Here is a 20,149-nt window from a genome sequence, read left to right on the forward strand (position 1 = left end):
GCATCTTTGTCTTGTTTCTTGTTTTAGAGGAAATGTTTTTAGTTTTTTCACAATTACGATGTAAGTTAGATTTTTCATAAATGTTCTTTATCATGATAAGAAAGTTACCTTCTTTTCCTAATTTTCTCAGTTTCTAATCTTAAAAGTTTGTTGGATTTTGTCAACTTTTTTTTTTTCCTGTGTCAACTAAGATAATTCTGCTACTCTGATGTATTAAATTGATTTTTCCTGTTTAACCACACTTCCATTCCTAAGATATATCCCACTTGCTCATGGAGTATAATTCTTTTAATATGCTAGTCGATTTGGTTTACTAGTATTTTCTTCTGAGCATTTTTTCATTTTTTTTTTGCATGTATAAGTGATTTTGCTATCTAGCTTTCTTTTCTTGTGGTTTTTTTCTCTGTTTTTTGTTTCAAAGTAGTACTCATCTCGCAGAATGTGTTGCAGTGTTCCTTCCCTTCTGTTTTTCATTAGAGTTTGAGAAGTCCTGGATTTCTCTTCACTTTGTTGTGATTACTGATTTATACTTTTTACTTGCTGTAAGTATGTTCAGAATTTTTATCTCTTCTTGAATCAGTTTTGTAGCTTATATTTTGCTAAGAATTTCTTCATTTCATCTTAGTTATCTTTTTTTTTTTTTTCGGACTAGTGTTCAGTTGTCCACAGAATTTTCTTATTGTTTAGTCATGAAGTCATGTCCAACTCTTTGCAGTTCCATGGACTGTAGCACGGCAGGCTCCTTGGTACTACATATCTCCCAGAGATTGCTCAAACTCATGTCCACTGAACCGGTGATGCTATCTAACCATCTCATTCTCTGCCACCCCCTACTCCTTTTGCCTTCAGTCTTACCCAGCATGAGGGTCTTTTCCAATAAGTCAGCCTTCATATCAGGTGGCCAAAATATTGCAGTTTCAGCTTCAGTATCAGGCCTTCCAATGAATATTCAGGGTTGACTGCCTTTAGAATTGACTGGTTTGCTCTCCTTGCAGTCCAAGGGACTTTGAAGAGTCTTCTCCAGCACAATTTGAAAGCATCAATTCTTCAGCACTCAGCTTTCTTTATGGTCCAATTCTCAGATCCATACATGACTACTGGAAAAACCATACCTTTGACTAGCTGGACCTTTGTTGGCAAAGTGATGTCTCTGCTTTTTAATATGCTGCCTAGGTAGGTCACAGCTTTTCTTCGAAGGAACAAATGTCTTTTCATTTCATGGCTAAAGTCACCATCCTCAGTGGTTTTGGAGCCCAAGAAAATCTATCATTGCTTCAAATTTTCCCCATTTCCTATGAAGTGGTGGGACCAGATGCTATAATTTTAGTTTCTTGAATCTTGAGTTTCAAGCCAGCTTTTTCACTCTCCTCTTTCACCCTCAAGAAGCCCTTTAGTTCCTCTTTACTTTCTTCCATTTGGTATCATCTACATATCTGAGGTTGTTGCTATTTCTCCCTGTACTCTTGAGTTCAGCTTGTGACTCATCCAGTCCAGCATTTTGCAAGATGCACTCTGCATATAAGTTTAATAAGTAGGGAGACAGTGTACAGCCTTATCACAATCCTTTTGCAATTTTGAACCAGTCCATCATTCCATGTCTGGTTTTAATTGTTGCTTCTCGACTTGCATACAGGTTTCTCAGGAGGCAAGTAAGGTGGTCTGGTACTCCCATTTCTTCAAGAATTTTCCACAGCTTGTTGTGATCCACACAGAGGCTTTAGCATAGTCAAAAATGCAGAAGTAGATGTTTTTCTTGAACTCCCTTGGTTTTTCCATGACCCGACAAATGTTGGCAACTTGATCTCTAGTTGCTCTTCCTTTTCTAAACCCAACTTGTATGTGTGGAAGTTCTTGGTTGATTTTGAGCATAATCTTCCTAGCATGTAAAATGAGTGCAATTGTATGGTAGTTTGAACATTCTTTGGCATTGCCCTTCTTTGAGGTTGGAATGAAGACTGATCAGTTACAATCCTGTGGCCATTGCTGAGTTTTTCAAATTTTCTGACATACTGAGTGCAGGACTTTAACAGCATCATCTTTTAGGATTTTAAATAACTAAGCTGGTATTCTGTCACCTCCACTAGCTTTGTTCATGGTAGTGATTCCTGAGGGCTACCTAGGTGTCTCAATGGTAATGAATCTGCCTGCAATGCAGGATCAGTTCACTTCAGTTGTTCAGTTGTGTCTGACTCTTTGTGACCCCATGGACTGCAGCACGCCTGGCCTCCCTGTCCATCACCAACTCCTGGAGTTTACTCAAACTCATGTCCATTGAGTCAGTGATGCCATCCAACCATCTCATCCTCTGTCATCCCCTTCTCCCACCTTCAATCTTTCCCAGCATCAGGGTCTTTTCAAATGAGTCAGTTCTTCACATAAGGTGGCCAAAATATTGGGGTTTTGGCTTCAGCATCAGTCCTTCCAATGGATATTCAGGACTGATTTCCCTTAGGATGGACTGGTTGGATCTCTTTGCTGTCCAAGGGACTCTCAAGAGTCTTCTCCAACAACACAGTTCAAAAGCATCAATTGTTTAGTGCTCAGCTTTCTTTATAGTCCAACTCTCACATCCATACGTGACTACTGAGAAAACCATAGCTTTGACTAGATGGACCTTTGTTGGCAAAGTAATGTCTCTGCTTCTTAATATGCTGTCTAGGTTGGTCATAACTTTCCTTCCAAGGAGCAAGTGTCTTTTAACTTCATGGCTGCAATCACCATCTGCAGTGCTTTTGGAGCCCCTCAAAGTAAAGTCTGTCACTGTTTCTACTGTTTCCCCATCTATGTGCCATGAAGTGATGGGACCAGATGCCATGATCTTCGTTTTCTGAATGTTGAGCTTTCAGCCAACTTTTTCACTCTCCCCTCTCACTTTCATCAAGAGGCTCTTTAGTTCCTCTTTGCTTTCTGTCGTAAGGGTGGTGTCATCTGCATATCTGAGGCTATTGATATTTCTCCTGGCAATCTTTGATTCCAGCTTGTGCTTCATCCAGCCTGGCATTTCACATGATGTACTCTACATATAAATCAAGTAAGCAGGGTGACAATATATAGCCTTGACATACTCCTTTCCCAATTTGGAACCTGTTGGTTGTTCCATGTCCAGTTCTAACTGTTGCTTCCTGACCTGCATAGAGATTTCTCAGGAGACAGGTCAGATGGTCTGATATTCCCATCTGTTTCAGTATTTTCCAGTTTGTTGTGATCCACAGAGTCAAAGGCTTTGGTGTATTCAGTAAAGCAGATGTTTTTTTGGAACTCTCATGCTTTTCCTATGATCCAACAGGTGTTGGCAATTTGATCTCTGGTTCCTCTGCCTTTTCTAAATCCAGTTTGAACATCTGAAAGTTCATGGTTCACGTACTGCTGAAGCCTGGCTTGCAGAATTTTGAGCATTACTTTGCTAGTGTGTGAGATGAGTGTAATTGTGTAGTAGTTTGAGCATTCTTTGGCATTGCCTTTCTTTGGGATTGGAATGGAAACTGACCTTTTCCAGTCCTGTGGCCACTGCTGAGTTTTCCAAATTTACTGGCCTATCAAGTGTAGCACTTTCACAGCATCATCTTTTAGGATTTGAAATAGCTCAACCAGAATTCCATCTCCTCCACTAGCTTTGTTCGTAATGATGCTTCCTAAAGCCCACTTGACTTTGCATTCCAGAATGTCTGGCTCTAGGTGACTGATCACACCACACCACTGTGATTATCTGGGTCATGAAGATCTTTTTTGTATAGTTCTGTGTATTCTTGCCACCTCTTCTTATCTTCTGCTTCTGTTAGGTCCATACCATTTCTGTCCTTTATTGTGCCCATCTTTGCATGAAAAGTTCCCTTGTTATCTCTCATTTTCTTGAAGAGATCTCTAGTCTTTCCCATTGTATTGTTTTCCTCTATTTCTTTGCATTGACCACTAAGGAAGGCTTTCTTATCTATCCTTGCTATTCTTTGGAACTCTGCATTCAAGTGGGTATAACTTTCCTTTTCTCCTTTGCCTTTTGCTTGTCTTCTTTTCATAGCTATTTGTAAGGCCTCCTCAGACAACCATTTTGCCTTTTTGCATTTCTTTTTCTTGGGGATGGTCTTGATCATTGCCTCCTGTACAATGTCATGAACCTCTATCCATAGTTCTTCGGGCTTTCTATCAGATCTAATCCCTTGAATCTATTTGTCATTTCCAGTGTATACTCATAAGGGATTTGACTTAGGTCATGCCTGAACGGTCTAGTGGTTTTCCCTACTTTCTTCGATTTCAGTCTGAATTTGGCAGTAAGAAGTTCATGATCTGAGCCACAGTCAGCTCCCAGTCTTGTTTTTGCTGACTGTATAGAGCTTCTCCATCTTCGGCTACAAAGAATACAATCAATTTGATTTCAGTATTGACCATCTGGTGATGTCCATGTGTAGAGTCTTCTCTTGTGCTGTTGAAAGAGGGTGCTTGTTATGACCAGTGCATTTTCTTGGCAAAGTTCTATTAGCCTTTGCCCTGCTTTATTCTGTGCTCCAAGGCCAAATTTGCCTGTTACTCCAGGTGTTTCTTGACTTCCTAAGTCCCTTATAATGAAAAGGACATCTTTTTTTAGGTGTTAGTTCTAGAAGATGTTGTAGGTATTCACAGAACCATTCAACTTCAGCTTCTTCAGCATTAATGGTTGGGGCACAGACTTGGATTACTGTGATATTAAATGGTTTGCCTTGGAAACGAACAGAGATCATTCTGTCGTTTTTGAGATTGCACCCAAGTACTGTGTTTCAGATGCTTTTGTTGACTATGAGGGCTACTCCATGTCTTCTAAGGGATTCTTGCCCAGAGTAGTAGATACAATGGTCATCTGAGTTAAATTCACCCTATCCAGTCCATTTAAGTTCGCTGATTCCTAAAATATTGATGTTCACTCTTGCCATCTCCTGTCGACCATGTCCAATTTGCCTTGATTCCTGCACCCAACAATCCAGATTCCTATGCAATATTGCTGTTTAAAGCATCGGACTTTACTTCCATCACCAGTCACATCCACAGCTGGGTGGTGGTGTTGCTTTGGCTCCATCTCTTCATTCTTTCTGGAGTTATTTCTCCACTGATCTCCAGAAGCATACTGGGCACCTACTGACCTGGGGAGTTCATCTTTCAATGTCCTATCTTTTTGCCTTTTCATACTGTTCCCAGGGTTCTCAAGGCAAGAATACCGAAGTGTCTTGCCATTAAGTGGATGGAGCATAGTCTTGAATTACTGTGATGCTGAATGTTTTACCTTGGAAATAAACCAAGCTCATTCTGCCATTTTTGAGATTGCACCCAAGTACTGCATCTCAGACTCTATTGTTGACTGAGGATTATTCTGTTCCTTCTAAGGGATTATTCTTGCCTACAGTAGAAGATACAATGGTCATCTGAATTAAATTCTCCCTTTCCCATCCATTTTAGTTCAGTGACTCCTAAGATGTTCATGTTCCTTCCTTCTATCTCACGTCCTTGATTCATGGACCTAACATTCCAGGTTTCCATGCAATATTGCTCTTCACACCCTTAGACTTTGACTTTTACCACCAGACATATCCACAACTGGGCGTCATTTCAGCCTCTTCATTCCTTGTAAAGCTACTTGTCCCTTCTTCTCCATGTCATGCCTTTCCATATAGCCTACGGGGTTCTCCAGGCAGGAATAAGGAAGCGGGTTGCCATTTCTCTCTCCTTTTGTCTGCACTCTTCACTATGACCTATCCCTCTTGGGTGGCACTACGTCAGGACTCCATAGCTTCATTGCGTTACAGGAGCCCCTTCACCACGACAAGGCTGTGGTCCATGAATGAGAATATTGGTGTAATTCTTGCTATTTCTGTATGATCAGTTGTAATGTTCCCACGTTCAGTATGTCTTTATTTGCATCTTCTCTAGTTTTTTCTTAGTCGTTACAGCTAAGGGTTTGTCAGCTTTGTTGGATCTTTTCGAAAGTAACCAACTTTTTGTTCAGTTGATTCTATTTTTCTATTCATTTCTCCACTATCACGTTATACTATTTCCTTTTTCTGCTAACTTTGGTTTTAGTTTACTCTTCTTTTTATAGTTCCTTGGGCTGTAAAGTTGTTGAAATTCTTTATACAGGAATTCATAACTATATTTTTCTCTATGAACACTGCTTTCCCTGCATCCCAGGGATGTTGTATTTTATTTTTATCTTAAAATTTCCTTCGTAATGTCTTTTTTGACCATTAGTTTTAAATGAGTATGTTAATTTCCACATATTTGTTAATTTTCTAGTTTTCCTTCCATTATTGATTTTTAGGTGATCTCAATTTGGTTACTTCATATGATTTTAATTTTTAAAATTTTATTGAGACTGCTTTGTGGTCTAACATGTAATCTACCCTGGAGAATATTCCATGCATACTTGAGATGAATGTATTCTGCTGTTGTTGGGTGGAGTGTTCTACATGTTTGTCAGGTTTAATTCCTTTTCATGATTTCTGTATTTTTATTCACACATCATTCTCATGGTTTTCCTTCAGTTCCTTGTCTGTTCTTTCCTCAGTTCCTTGAACATCTTTAAGAAAGTTGATTTAAACTCGTTGTCTAGTAAGTTTAATGTCTGCACTTCCTTAGGGTTGGTTTCCATTAATTTCTTCTATCAGTGAGCCATACTTTCTTGTTTCTTCATAATTTTGTAAAAAACTGGCTATTTTGAAGTGTGTATATAGTAATTCTAAACAACAGATTATTTTCCCTTCTCAGGAGTTATTTTTCATTGTTGTGAACATAACTGTTTAGTGACTTCTTGGCTGTTTTTTTCAGCATCTGTATTCTTTGCCATGTGTGGTCTCTAAGGTCACTGTTCTTGTGTTCAGCTGGTGTTTTGACAGAGATTTCCTTGAGTGCTGGAGTCAGAAGAGGAAGGAGGGGAAAAGTAAAAACAAAACAATTCTCCCAACCTTTGCAGTTTAGCTCTGTGCTGGGACAAGCTGTCAAGACTTGGTCAGGCTGTTTACAACTCTGCCTCAGCCTTCATTTCCTGCTTGAGGTGGGCACAGAGACCAGCCAGAAATGGAAGCTTGGTGTGTTCTCAGGACTTTTTTGAGCATGCATTCTGCCCTGGGCAGGCTCTTGGCTTTCTCAGCTCTTCAGGATTACATCAGCATCTAAATGGCTTGATCTCCGAAAGCAACGTCCCCCAGCTTTTCCTCCCAGGCTCCCAGTGCCCTAGTCACTGAACTAGCAGCTTGTGTATGCCTTACCTGTAATCCTGTCCCCAGCTGGCTGTGATTTGCTTGACTCCCTCACAGTGTTGTCTAAGAATTTGAAACATTTTTCATTTGAGTTCTCTTGTGGAGGAAATAAAGGCAACCACTCTCTGGAAGCCTCCAGACAATACTGAACAGATACAATTGCTGGAGCGTGAGATCAACTCTTCTCCCTCTAGAACCAAGGGCTCAGGTCCCACACTTGGACTGTGGATGGCCATCTTCAAGACTGCTAATGAGTGGGGGACCAGGGGTGCTGCCAAGACAAGTGAAAGTGCCACAGGGCGTTCATTTCTTAATTGCCTGTTTCTTGGTTGGCTCTTCACCTGGGTGCTATAAACATTTGACTGCTTTCTAGAGTTCTGACAAAGTGGATTCTGACAGGTTTCTGGGAAGGAAAGTCTCCTCAGAGGTACTTGTCTATTTTTGCTGAGGTCACTCACTTCCCTAATACGTTGGGGCTGGGCATTGTGAGCCTCAGCTCCTGACTCTTCTGCTAGAGTCTTGCAGTGGCGGGCAGGTGGCTGCCGTGCTGTTGGACTTCGGTTCGTTTCTCAATTCACAGGTAATGTGAAGGCCACACTGTTCTGCTCCCTACTGCGGCTAAAGGCATGAGTTGAGGCATGAGTTGAGTGTGGTTTTCTTTGCACTCCTTTCTGGTCTCACGCTTCGGGGGAGGAGAAGTAGGGAGATGTGAAACCAGACACAAGAGGAGCGGCATTCTGTTTTTCACTAAACTGACTGGAAACTTTTAAAAAGGACACCTCCTCCCCATGCCCGTGTCCATCAGCAGGCCTGGGCAACTTCCCGAACTTTGAGCGCTCTTTGCCTTCACACCTCCCTGCTCACAGCTGCCTCCACTTCTCTCAGTTGTTGCCTCCCACTCTTCACCAGTCTGTGGCCACTTGTCCGCCTCTCCATACGGCACATCGCAGTCCAGGGGAGAGGCAGACCTTGCCACTCTGCTGCTGAAAGTGCAGCTTCCTGTCCGTCTCAGGTCGGTTTCCGTGCGTCCCGAGTGTACCCTGGGAATGCCTGCTGAGGGAGAGCTCCATGTCGGGCAGCTGGGAAGCCACAGAGAACACTCCTCAGAGTTGCTCCACCAGCTGCTCAAGAAGCTTAGGGTGTTTATCTCTCACTGCTGAAAGCTACCCCTCGGGGGTTCATTGTGCGTCACTCCTGGCCTGCCCTGTGTGTGGCTCAGCGGGCCCCCGAGGTCAGAGATAGCGCTCAGAAAAGCATCTGGCAGGCCCGCGTTAGGGGCCTTTGGTGCTGATGGAACGTGAGTGCTGAGGGTACACAGTGAGGCCCCCCTGCTGCCTCTGTGTCCTTGAGAACAAGGATCATGTGCTCTTTACCTCCGTGTCCCTGATGCCTGCCATACGCCAGGGTCTCCGAGATTTGCTAAGCTGACCGACCCAGCTGGGCTCCTGTCTCCCACAGCCGGTTGATACTAGCCTTATGGCCCTCTGCCCTCTGCTGTGGGCTGTTTCCTCTGCAAGCGCCGTCCTTGTACTTCCACGTTTTTTGTTTTGTTTTTTTCTTTTCTGATTATTGGAAATTTCCTCATATTCGACCAGTTTGACTCCTGGGCCCATGAAGAGGCTAGCAGCACTGGAATGGGGCCTGGGGGGGGGGGGGGCCACACCAGATCGAGGCCACCATGTCTTTTCATGAAGTGGTGTTTGTGCAAACTAGGTGGGGGCTGTGTCAGAGCTGAGAGTTCTCTGCAGGGCTCCGTGCCGTCTCCCTGCCTCCAGTACTCCTGCAACCAGCAGGGACCCGGGGGGGTGAGGGGGGAGCCAGGCTGCGTCGATTATCTTTGACATCAGTTGTTAATATAATTTTGACGTTAAGCCTCCCCCTTACCAGCTCTGGGGTAGCTCTGTGTCCAGGCTCCGGCGTGGGGAGCTGTGGGGAGCCTCTCAGCCCTGGATCTGGCCTGGCTGGGAGGCGGCCTGGGAAGGGACCTGTGTTTCTCAAGCCCGCACCCTCGGGGCCTGGGGGTGGGGCCCAAGCAGATGTCTGGATTTGGTAGCCAGGGCCTGGAGCCGGATGCTGAGAACGAGGCCTGCAACTCATTTCCCCATTAAACATTCTGAGAACATCTGCACCGGTTTCCAAGGCTTCTCCCTCACTAATTGCTTTGATTATTGTGTGAAGTTAAGAACTGGCACGTTTCCGCGATGTTGTGATGAAGGTGAAAAGATCGCTCTTAATTAGATTAAAAACATTTTTTTCTTCCTCTGTAATTTTGCCTTGAAAATCAAGGCCATTTTTTTGTTTTCTTCATCCAAAGACCTCCAGAAACTTTCCTCCCCACCTCTCCAGAGGTTTCTTGGGAATGTCCTGTGAGCTCAACTCTTGGAGAAGACAGTGCTTAACCCAGATTCCATTGTATATTAACGTTTCCCGGGGCTGCTCTTGCTGCCGGGAACCATCCCCGGGAACTGTGTCTTAGGAGACGTGGACGGCGACTTCCCGGAGCACAGAGACCCCGGAGGGTTGCCCGAGTCGTGTGGGTGGCTTTGTTGCCCCCCTTCCATTTCCTGTGCTCTCTGGGGGTTGACCCTGTCCTGGCTCTGTTGCCGCGTGTGCTCCTGAGCACCCCCGCTTTCTGGACCCCACCCTTAGTCCTGCAGAGCCATTTTCCTTCTCTCAGATTGTGTGTGCTGAGGCCTGTGCACCAGTGTGGAGGTGGGCGCTAGGGACCAGGGTTCTCCGTGCCCTCACCTCTGGGACTAGAGAAGGCCAGTGTCCTCCCCAGCGTTGGTCACATGCGACTCTCCACATCATGGTCATGCTCATGTCCAATCTAGGCTGCACGCCTTTGACCGACGTGAGATCCAGCACGTTCCACAGTTCCCTTTAAACAACCGTGCAGCAGCACCACCAGCCTCTGGCTTTAGGGAGCCACCTTCTGACAACCCCCTGGGCCATCACGGAGGGAGCTCCTTCCCACCTGCTTTTGTTCCTCTGCCCTGTAACCCCCAAACCACACTGAGGGGAGTGTGAATAACCCAGCTCCTGCGTGACCCTCCCTGCTCAGACCCACCCCCTTGGGCTCGAGCCTCACCCCCAAGTTTGTCGCACACATTCCGAAAGATTCTGTTGGTAACAAACAATGGAACCCCAAGTCCATCTAGCTGAAACACAGAGGACATGGTTTGGCTCGCACAACTGGACCCAGCTGTTTCAGGCACAGCTGGACCGGGGGCTGGGATGATCTCGTCTACTCGCTCTCTCTCTCCCCCTTTTCTGTGCTCTCCCCTCGGCCTCCCTGTTCCTTCTGCCCCCCCCTCCCCTCCCCATTGCCCCTGGGATGGCCGTGTCCTCAGGCAGCCACTTTCTGAAGGGGGCAAGATGGCTACCAGCTCAGTAAGCCCAGCCCAAAGAGGTCACCACTTTCCCCATCACATTTGCCAGAGTCTGGGGCCAGGCTCTCAACAGCCCCCAGTGGGGTATGAGCCATCTTTGGACCTGCCTCTGTGCCTCCTAAGGCCAAGGCCTGGGCCACAGGCCCTCTCTGGGGATGACCAGTAGGTACCTGTATCCTGTGGCCTCAGGAACAGGGAAGGAGCAGCCTACCCTCCCCCAAGGAAGATTTGAGAAGCTGTTCCCAGAAACCAGGCCTAGCTGCTGGACAGGCACAAACAACAGGTGTCCACTCAAGCAAGGTATTTTCCTAAGCGGAACTGGGTGCCAGCTGTGAATATACATTTTCACTCCACTCTCTGCCCTGTTCCTGGCAGCTGTTGTGGGAATGGCTTTTACTTTCTGTCCGTGTCCCTTACTTCTCGCCTCTGAGTAGAGACACAGGTGGCGACGTGGCAATGCTGGCTTGTGGTCTGTGAGCCAGGCATGAGCAGCTGGCACAGACCTGGGGCCTCAGCTCAGCAATGTCACGCAGGGTCTGGCTGCAGCTGTCCGGATGCCCTGGGGAAGGGGGTTCTTGTTCACAGTGCAGGATCTGCAGGGCTTTGGCAAACTTGCCAAGAGGGGGTGGACTTTTGGGGCGGTGGGGGGGAGAGGTTGAGGCAGGCAGGTGGGAAGGGGCTTTGACTTGGGAAGGACAGGGGCAGCTTGTTTGTCCTTGTGGAGAGAACTGGCTCAGGGAACATGCCTGTGCCAGGCCCTGGAGGGGTATGGGGGGAGGTGGAAGGCCAGGTGCCGTGCCAAGGAACTGGCAGAACTGTGGTCCCAGCACACATAAGCCTCATACCCATCCAGAAGAGGGGGCAGCCTTAAGAGCCTTGGAAGGCCCTGTGAAAGGCTCAGTAGGATTTTAATCAGTCACCAGGGGGAGAACCAGGTGAAGGCCCAGACACCAGAGGGACTCTCCTGAGGACAGGGGGCAGTGGGGAGGGCCTGGGGCCTTACGGCAGGTCTGACTTGGTGCTGAAGTCCTGGCCTGGTCTGTGTGGCCCAGGGCATCATTTTTAGCCTTTTAAACTGGTTTGGTCATCAAGAGATGCGAATCAAAGCTGCAGTCCTGCAGCGCTGCTGTGACAAATGAGGCCACAACTGGAGAAGAAAGAGACGGGAATTCCCTTCCTGCATCGTGTAGAAGCCAAGTGTGCTCCAGTGTTGGGGATCAGCTGGACTTCCTGTGAGAGTGAGGGACTGGACCAGGCAGAGGCTGGATGGAAAAAGCCAAAGGAAGTGAGACCAGGTGCTCCCGGGAACAGAAGGTTGGGGAGATACCTGTGGTAGGTGGAGAGCTCTGTTTGGGCACCTGGGCAGTTCTAGGTCAGGTGGAAGGATGAAGGGTGCTCTCACATACTCTGATGTAACTCCAGGACGGATGTGCAGGGCTGTGGGCTGGGGCAAAGTACAGACAGGGGTGACTTCCATAAAATACTGTTTCCTGGCTTGAGAAAGTTATCATCCAGGATAGAAAACGTGAACACCGTAAGGGAAGAAATGAAAATCATCCAGTCTCTTCTCCCTAAAGACAAACAGTACTTTGATCAATTTCCTTCCAGTCTTTTTTTGGTGCCCATATTTTTTTTAAAGAAAATTCAAGTCCCCCTATGAAGCAGGCCCACTGGCTAGAAGGGAAGATGCTGTGTTGTTTGTTTTCTGTTCTCTGGAGAGAGGGTGAGACTTGGCAGCCGGTGTCGCCAGCTGTGGTAGTCGCCACGCCAGAGGCTGTGTTCGCCATCCCAGACCTCCCATTTTCCTAGAAAACAAAATTGTTTTGTTCTGCTTTGAAAACTTAGGCCCAGATTCTGGCCTTGACAAGGCGAGGGCAGCCAAGGATTGGAGCACTGAGCACTGGGACTGTCCCATGAAAGTGTGACTCCAGTGTTGCCGGGACACAGGGCTCTTTCCCCCAAGGCCTGGCACTCTGGAGGGCTCACCTGGCATAGCTCTGATGCCCTCCTAGGGGCCTGGGTGTCCACACAGGTTGCTGAGTCCACCATGGGCTCAGCCTGCTCTGCAGTTGCAAGGCCAGGGCTGTTGGTTTTCTCACATCTTTGCAAAACACCAGCCACAGTCTCCTTGAAGTTGGGGATGAGAAGCCAGGTTTCTTGGGACACAGCGCTTACCCCAAACCTTGGCCCGAAGGGGCAGTATGCCACTGTGTCTGCCAAGGATACAAATCCACCCCCCAACCCCGCCACACTCCCTGTACCTTCTTGCAGGAGCCTGACCAGGCTGGGACTACAGGTGGGAAATGGGGGAGGGGTTTGTGGCCCGGACTGCTGCCTGCCTGTGATAGGGGAGGCAGACCCCACATCTGACATAGGAGTGGGCAAAAAAGTGCCATTCCTGTCTATTGGGAAAAACCAAAATGTGGAGCCCCTTTTTTGCCCCTTGCTGTGGGGGCCCCATATGCTGCTCTCAGGATAAAACCAAGCATAGCACATTCTCCTCTGGCGGGTGCACACCCTGACTGCTCTGATGAGCCAAGTGATATGCAGTTAAGTCTCCTGAAACACCAGGAATGGGCCTCTGTCAGGGGTCAGGGGGCTCACCCCTGGCCCTGGGGCTTTGGAGATGGCACTTGTCATCTTGGGTGTTTGGAAAGTAGCTCCACTTTCCAGCCGCCGCTCTGCTGTCCCTTCCTGCTGTGTGCAAGTGATGCAGACACGAAAATATGTATTTGTGCTCATTTTTCCTTTCCCCCCCCCTTTTTTTTTTGAGAGAACATTTGAATCCTGGATGAAGTTCTAGCTCTGTCATTTGATAACTGAATAATATAACCCAGGGTACTTGAATCTCAGCCCCAAATCTCTAAAATGGGGGCCATAAATGTTCTTGCCAGGTCCCAGACCTGGGAGCCTTTGAATGTGCACGCATTCTTTGAGACTTACCCGTCCCTTTCCTGCGCTCTCCGGGAATGTCACAGGCAAAGAGCCCTTCACTCGGAGCCCTTCTCCAGGGTGTGACTAAGTGATGTCTGTGCGGCTTCCTGCTGGAAGTCTGCCCTCGCCCCCGTGGGCTGTGAGCCCCCTGAGTTTATTTACATCTCTCTGATTGCAGGTCAGGCACAACACCTTTCCACATGCTCACCAGCCATTTGGATTCCTCTTTTGTGATGTGCTTGTCTCTTGCCCTATTTTTCATTAAGTTGCTAACATTTTTCTTGTCGATGTGTAGGAATTATCTGTATTTTGTGGATACTCTCCTATGGTTGGCTTTTTACTCTTAAATACGTTGTCTGATGATCGGTGGTGTTTCGTTGCCAAGTTGCGTGGGACTCTGCGATCCAATGGACTGTAGCCCACCGGGTCCCTCAGTCCACAGCATTTTTCAAGCAAGAATACTACACGTGGGTTGCCATTTCCTCTTCCAGGGGATCTTCCTGACCCAGGGATCAAACCCACGTTTTCTCTAGCTCTTGCATTGCAAGTGGATTCTTTACCTGCTGAGCCATAAGGTCTCAATTTTAATGTAGTTGAATGAATCAATCTTTTCCTTTATGGTTATTGCTGAAGTCTTAGAAAATTCTTCCAAACCCTGAGGTCATGAAGATCTCTTTCTAGATTCAGCCGGAAAGCCTTTATAGTCTTCTCTCCATTCGTTTGTAACTGCCAGGAATGCCACTGATGAACTGCTGATGTATGGTGTGAGGTAAGCGTCCAGTTCAGCATTTCCCTTGTGTGAACAGCCAGCTATCCCTGAAGATCCTCGTCCCACCATCTGCAGGCCACCTCTGATACGCGAGAAGCAGCCGTACGTGTGGGGGCTGTTTCTGGACAGTCAGTCCCGTCCCCTCAGGCCGTCTGTCCCTCTCTCTGCATCGGCGCCACAGCACCTCAGTGACTGCCGCTTGGTAACAGGCACTGATGGCTAACACAGCAAGGCCTCTCACCTCGTTGTCGTTCAAGAATCTTGTTGATTCCTGGCCTTTTGTGCTTGCAGTCATTTTAGAACCAGTGTGCCAGGGTTCCAACACAGAAACCATGGGATTTTTATTATGATTTGGGGAGAATCTTCTTAGCATTGCGTTTTCTAATCAATGGAACAAAGCATAGTTCTCCTTTATTTATGTCTCCTTGAATGTCTCTCGTTAAGGCTTTGTAATTTCTCCATAGAATTCTTGTATATCCTTAATTAGATATTAAAGATTTTTTAATTTACAGAGAAGTAAAATAGTACAGAGTCCCGATTCACCGCTCACCAGCTTCCCCTAATGTCAGCATCTTACACAACCATGGCCCAATTATCAAAACTAAGACGTTAACTTTGCATCAACACTAGTAGTTAAGCAACAGTTTCATTCATTTATCTGGGTTTTACTAGTTTAACTGCTAATAGCCTTCTTCTGTTCTAAGATCGACCATTACATTTAGTCAGTTCTCCTTAGTTTTCTCTGACCCATGACAGCCAGTTGTAGTCCTTCCTTGTTTCTAATGTATCTCCTTAACATTTTTTAGGAACACGAGTCGGGTGTCACGACCCTCAGTTTGGGTTTTACTGCTTTCTCAGGATTAGACTAGGGTTTGGGGGAAGAATGCCATGAAGTGAGGTACTTTTCTCATCATACCATGTCACAGTTCATGAATCAACGTGGTTTTATCACCGGTACTGTTAACCTTGACCCACTTGGTTAAGGTGGTGTCACCCAGCCTCATTTAGCATTTTTCCCTTTCCACAGTCAAGTCATGAGAAGGGAGTCACCATCTGTTCCAGCCCACGCCCAAGGAGTGGGGAGTCACACTCGATCCTGCCAGAATGAACGGCAAAGCACTGGTCAACATATGTGAAAACCACCACAGAAATGAACAGAGATCAGAGGGGAGAGCTTTTGAAGTTTTTCCTGAAAGTTTCACCTACTGATTTTAGCATTCATCCGTGGAGCTTGCCTATAGCAAGTAACACTGAGGTGTTGTAGTGGTGATTTTTTTTCCCTCAGTCTTTCTACATTTATTATTTGAAATTCTTCTGTAAGGAAGATGTATACTTCTCTTTCGTATCAGTATGGACTCAGGAATATGTATATTTGAGCGGTAATCTAATCGTTATAGCATTAATATAATTTTGTTGCTCAAATTATTGTAGCTTAGGACACTGGATTGAGAGCTCTTTTAGGTAAGTTCCCGTGTCCATCTGACATGCCCTCATCCTTCTCAGTTGTTCGCTTTTGAGCATTTCTTTCCTTTCTAGCACTAGACAGTGCTTTAGACTCACCTTACATGTTCTCTGCCTTAGCCCTAGAATCACCGTTCTGTCATGGCCCTGGTTCCTTTTACTGGAGAATACACAGGGTTTAGAAGCCAGGATCTGGGCACTGGACATGCTCACTGCTGTAGCGTTGTCACTGCTTCTGGAGTCTCTCAATGGACAGAGCTAGGAAATACGTACATACGAAAATAACCCACGCGTGCACACACGTCTGTATTAATTGGCGTCTGTATCAAGTACGAGTTCATTCTGGCATTTTCTCATTAGCGGTTCACTCACCATCCCCCAACTCTGTTACTTTCCTTGCTCCCACCATCTATAAATTGACTTATTCAAGGGTGCCCGTAGTACCCCTTGAGAAACTTGCCACCTAGAATACTGTGCTTATGAGTTCAGTTTAACCATGTCCAGTGAAAGACTGTTGCCCCAGGGTTCGTAGGCCAGCTCCTCCTTCTGCTCTCCTCACAGCGCCGTGTTGTATTTGCAACACAGAGCTTACTCGGCAGTCTGCTTTCCATCCTGGATCCTAGAACGGGCTTATTTTGGTAGGGGCTGGGGGTGGCGAGTGAGGGTGGTGTGAACAGTGAAATGTACCCTCGGAGAGGCACAAGTCCTATGGGTTTTGACAAATGCCTGGGGTTGTGTGCCCAGCACCACGTCAGCATGCGGAGAAGTTCCGCAGCCTGCACGTTCCGGGGTGCAGCTCTTCGGAGGTTCAGTACGCCCCCTCCCCTAAGCACCAGCAGTCCCTGTTCTGTTCTCTGTCCCTGTGGTCTTGCCTTTTCCAGAGTGTCATATAAACGATATCATATAAGACGTGGCCTTTTGCAGCTGGCTTCTTTCACTGCTGAGCCAAATGCACGGGCGGCGCGTTCACGTTGTCACGTGCGTCGTGAGCCCGTCCCTTCTGGTTGCTGGATGGTATTCCGTCGCACGGATGCGCCACAAACCGTTCGCCATCTCGCCTACTGGAGCACATCCTGGTTGTCTCCAGGTTTTGGCAATTGTCAGTGAAACTGCTAAGACACGTTAATGTACAAGGTTTTGTGAATGTAAATTTTCAGTTCATTTGAATGACTGGGACAGGGACCAGTGGGTCACGAGATAAACATATGTTTAACATTAAAGGAAACCGCTAAACCCTTTTCCAACGTGGCTGCGCCATTCTGCATTCCCACCAGCAGTATGAATAGTTCTGGTTGCTCTGTGTCTTCATGAGTATACCATGTTGTCAGACTTGAATTTCTTCATGTAAAGTGAAAAGTGAGGCTCTAACTTTATTCTTTTCCAAATAATCCAAAATTGCTACCATTTAAAAATTTTAGTCATTTCAATAAGGGTATAATGGTAGCTTGTTGTGGATTTAGCTCACATTCCCCTAACAATTACTAATATCGATTGAACTGGGCATCTCCCCATGAGCTTATTAGTAATCCATTTTTCAAATTGGGTTGAAGAGTTCTTTATACACTCTGGAAAAATGTCCTTGACCAGAGACATGACATGTAAACATTTTTTTCAAGTCTATGACTTGACCTTATATTCTCTTAGCCGTGTCTCTTACAGAGCAAAGGCTTTTAATTTTGAGAAAGTCCAGTTTTTCTTTTTTTCCCTGCTCACAGACTGAGTTTTTGGTTCCATACTTCAACACTTGTTGCCAAATCCAAGGTCCAGAGGTTTTCTCCTAGGTTTCCTTGAAGAAACTTTAGCTTTTGTTTTGCTTTAGTTTTTTCAGTAAGATTGAATATAGTACTTTCCACATTTTCATTTTCTGACTGTTGATGACCTACAGTGTGAGGCGTAAGTGCTAAATGTATTAAAATGTACACACACACTTACATTTAGGAGATAGTTATACTACTTTGACAAAGAAAGGGAAATCTTTCTTTTTCAAAAGCAAAAGATAGGTGGTGGTTGTTGCTCAGGTGCTAAGTCGTGTCCAACTCTTTATGACCCCAGGGACTGGAGCACGCCAGGCTTCCTTGTCCTTCACTATCTCTTGGAGCTTGCTCAGACTCAGGTCCATTGAGTAGGTGATGCCATCCAACCACCTCATCCTCTATTGTCCCCTTTTTTTCCTGCCCTCAATCTTTCCCACCATTGGGGTCTTTTCCAATGAGTCAGCTCTTTGCATCAGGTGGCCAAAGTATTGGAGCTTCAGCTTCAGCATCGGTCCTTCCAATGAATATTCAGGGTTGATTTCCTTTAGGATTGACTGGTTTAATCTCCTTGCTCTCCAAGGGACTCTCGAGTCTTCTCCAGCACCACAGTTCGAAAGCACCAATTCTTCAGCTCTTGTTATTTATGGTCCAAGTCTCACATCTGTACATGACTCCTGGAAAAACCATAGCTTTGCCTATACAGATCTTTGTCAGCAAAGTGATGTCTCTGCCTTTTAATGTGTTATAGGTATAGCTCCAAAATCATAAAAAAATTTCCTATGACAAAGCCATAATTAGGGTTAAAACACTGAAGACAGACTGGGGAAGGTATTTGTACCCCAAATGACAAAGGGTTAATTATCTCTATCTAACATATTAAAATTTTCCTACAAACTGACGACCAAACATGAGTGAAGGATACGAACAGATAATTCCACAAGAGGAAAACCAAATAGCCCGAGAGCCACGAAAGGCAGTCAACGTAGAAGGAGAAACAGCACGCCAGTCTCCGTCTGTACTTGGTGGGCCCCGAAAAGACTGCCAAAGGCTGGTGCCAGCATGGCTCTGGGGAGACTGCCATGTTTGCGCACTACTGGTAGAGCCTGATACAACCTCTGGGGAAAACAATTCAGCAACATCTATTAAAATTACCAAGGAAACACCCTCTCACCTGCCTTGATGTGTCAGGTTTCCATAAAGATGGATGGTGCATCATTGTCTTAAAGTAGAGGCTTAAAGCTCATGGAACCAGATGTCCATCAAACATGGACTGGCTGAGTGAACTGGCAGATCTAAGCTACAGACTGTTGTGCAGCTACTAAAGACTTACGTCCATGCCTACATAGCTGTAGAAAAATGAGATGGGCACGCTGAAGAGTGACAGGAACAAAGAGGCAGGAACATCATGTGTGTGTAAATGCAAGTCCCACGAGGTGCCAGCTGCTCTGATGAGCAGAGAGGGATGAGCTCAGTATCTAGTTGGTGGTTAACACTAATAAGCTCATGGGGGAGGAAGAGCTTTGACTTGCCTCACTTTTTACAAGTACTTATTTTGCGATACAAACTTTCAATGAAAAAAAAAAAATTCCAAATTGCAAATCCGGGGACTAACAGGTACTCTTAGTCAGCCCTGAGGGCCAGCGCCAGCCCACTGTAGGTGGGCCCGGGAATCTGAATGCCAACACGGGCTGTTGACTGGTTCCTGTGCCTCCCTCAGGGTGCAGGCAGTGGGCGCGAGGGGCCAGGAGCTCTGTGGCTTCCCCACACCCGGCCTCCGACTCTTCGTGAGCCGGAGTCCTACTGCCCTGGGTCTGTCCACATGACCGTGGACAGTGATGGGAATCAGCATCTTACCAAATCTGTGCTTGTTGGCTATTCTCGATCCTAACGTCTGGTGTGAACCTGAGGAGAGGCCCGGACCCCTGAGCTCAGCCTGGCCACACTCCTCACTCTGAGGCGATGTCGCGCTTGATAAGTCACTCAGTCGTGTCCGACTCTTTGTGACCCCGTGGACTGTAGCCCATCAGGCTCCTCTGTCCAGAGACTTCTCCAGGCAAGAACACTGGGTAGGCTGCCATTCCCTCCTCCAGGGGATCTTCTGGACCCAAGGATCAAACCTGCAGCTCTCACATCTCCTGCACTTGCACTGACACGCAAGTTCTCTACCTGTAGCACCACCTGGGAAGCCCTTCCCGCTGGCTCACAGCTGCTCCTTGGCCACTGAGGGCTCAGGCCTGTGGGGGCCATCGTGAACCTAGCCAATCCCTGTGCCGAGACTTCTTACGTCGCCTCCACTCCTACCCGGTGCTGTGAGTGGGTCTCTTGCCTGCTTGTGGGAAGGCTCCGGGGGTTTGAGGAAGGCAGGTCTGAATCGGCATCTAAGCTCTGAGCAGCCCTGGGCCCCTCTGCCATCATGCCTAACACGCTGCCCCACATCTTTCCCAACAGTGAAAAAGAGTCCCACGCTGCTGGAAGTGAGCACGGCCCATTTCATGAGAACCAACAGCTTTGCTGAGGACCTGGACCTGGATGGGGAGGCGCTGCTGACCCCCATCACCCACGTGTCACAGTGAGTGCCCGCTCACCCAGGGGTGATGAGCGGAAAGGACGTGGGGCTCAAAG

The 20,149-nt window shown here is 46.8% G+C and overlaps 1 protein-coding gene across 3 annotated transcripts in view; it reads left to right on the forward strand.

Moving 5' to 3' along the window:
• Window positions 1–20,149, forward strand: part of KCNQ1 (potassium voltage-gated channel subfamily Q member 1) — a 381,824-nt gene that overhangs the window by 172,468 nt on the left and 189,207 nt on the right. For all 3 annotated transcript variants that reach the window (XM_068976701.1, XM_068976702.1, XM_068976703.1), the window contains one exon: window positions 19,976–20,096. In XM_068976701.1, the coding sequence (XP_068832802.1) occupies window positions 19,976–20,096 (121 nt within the window). The remainder of the gene's footprint in view (window positions 1–19,975; window positions 20,097–20,149) is intronic.

This window comes from Capricornis sumatraensis, chromosome 8, assembly GCF_032405125.1.
Source record: "Capricornis sumatraensis isolate serow.1 chromosome 8, serow.2, whole genome shotgun sequence".
NCBI classification, from domain to species: domain Eukaryota; kingdom Metazoa; phylum Chordata; class Mammalia; order Artiodactyla; family Bovidae; genus Capricornis; species Capricornis sumatraensis.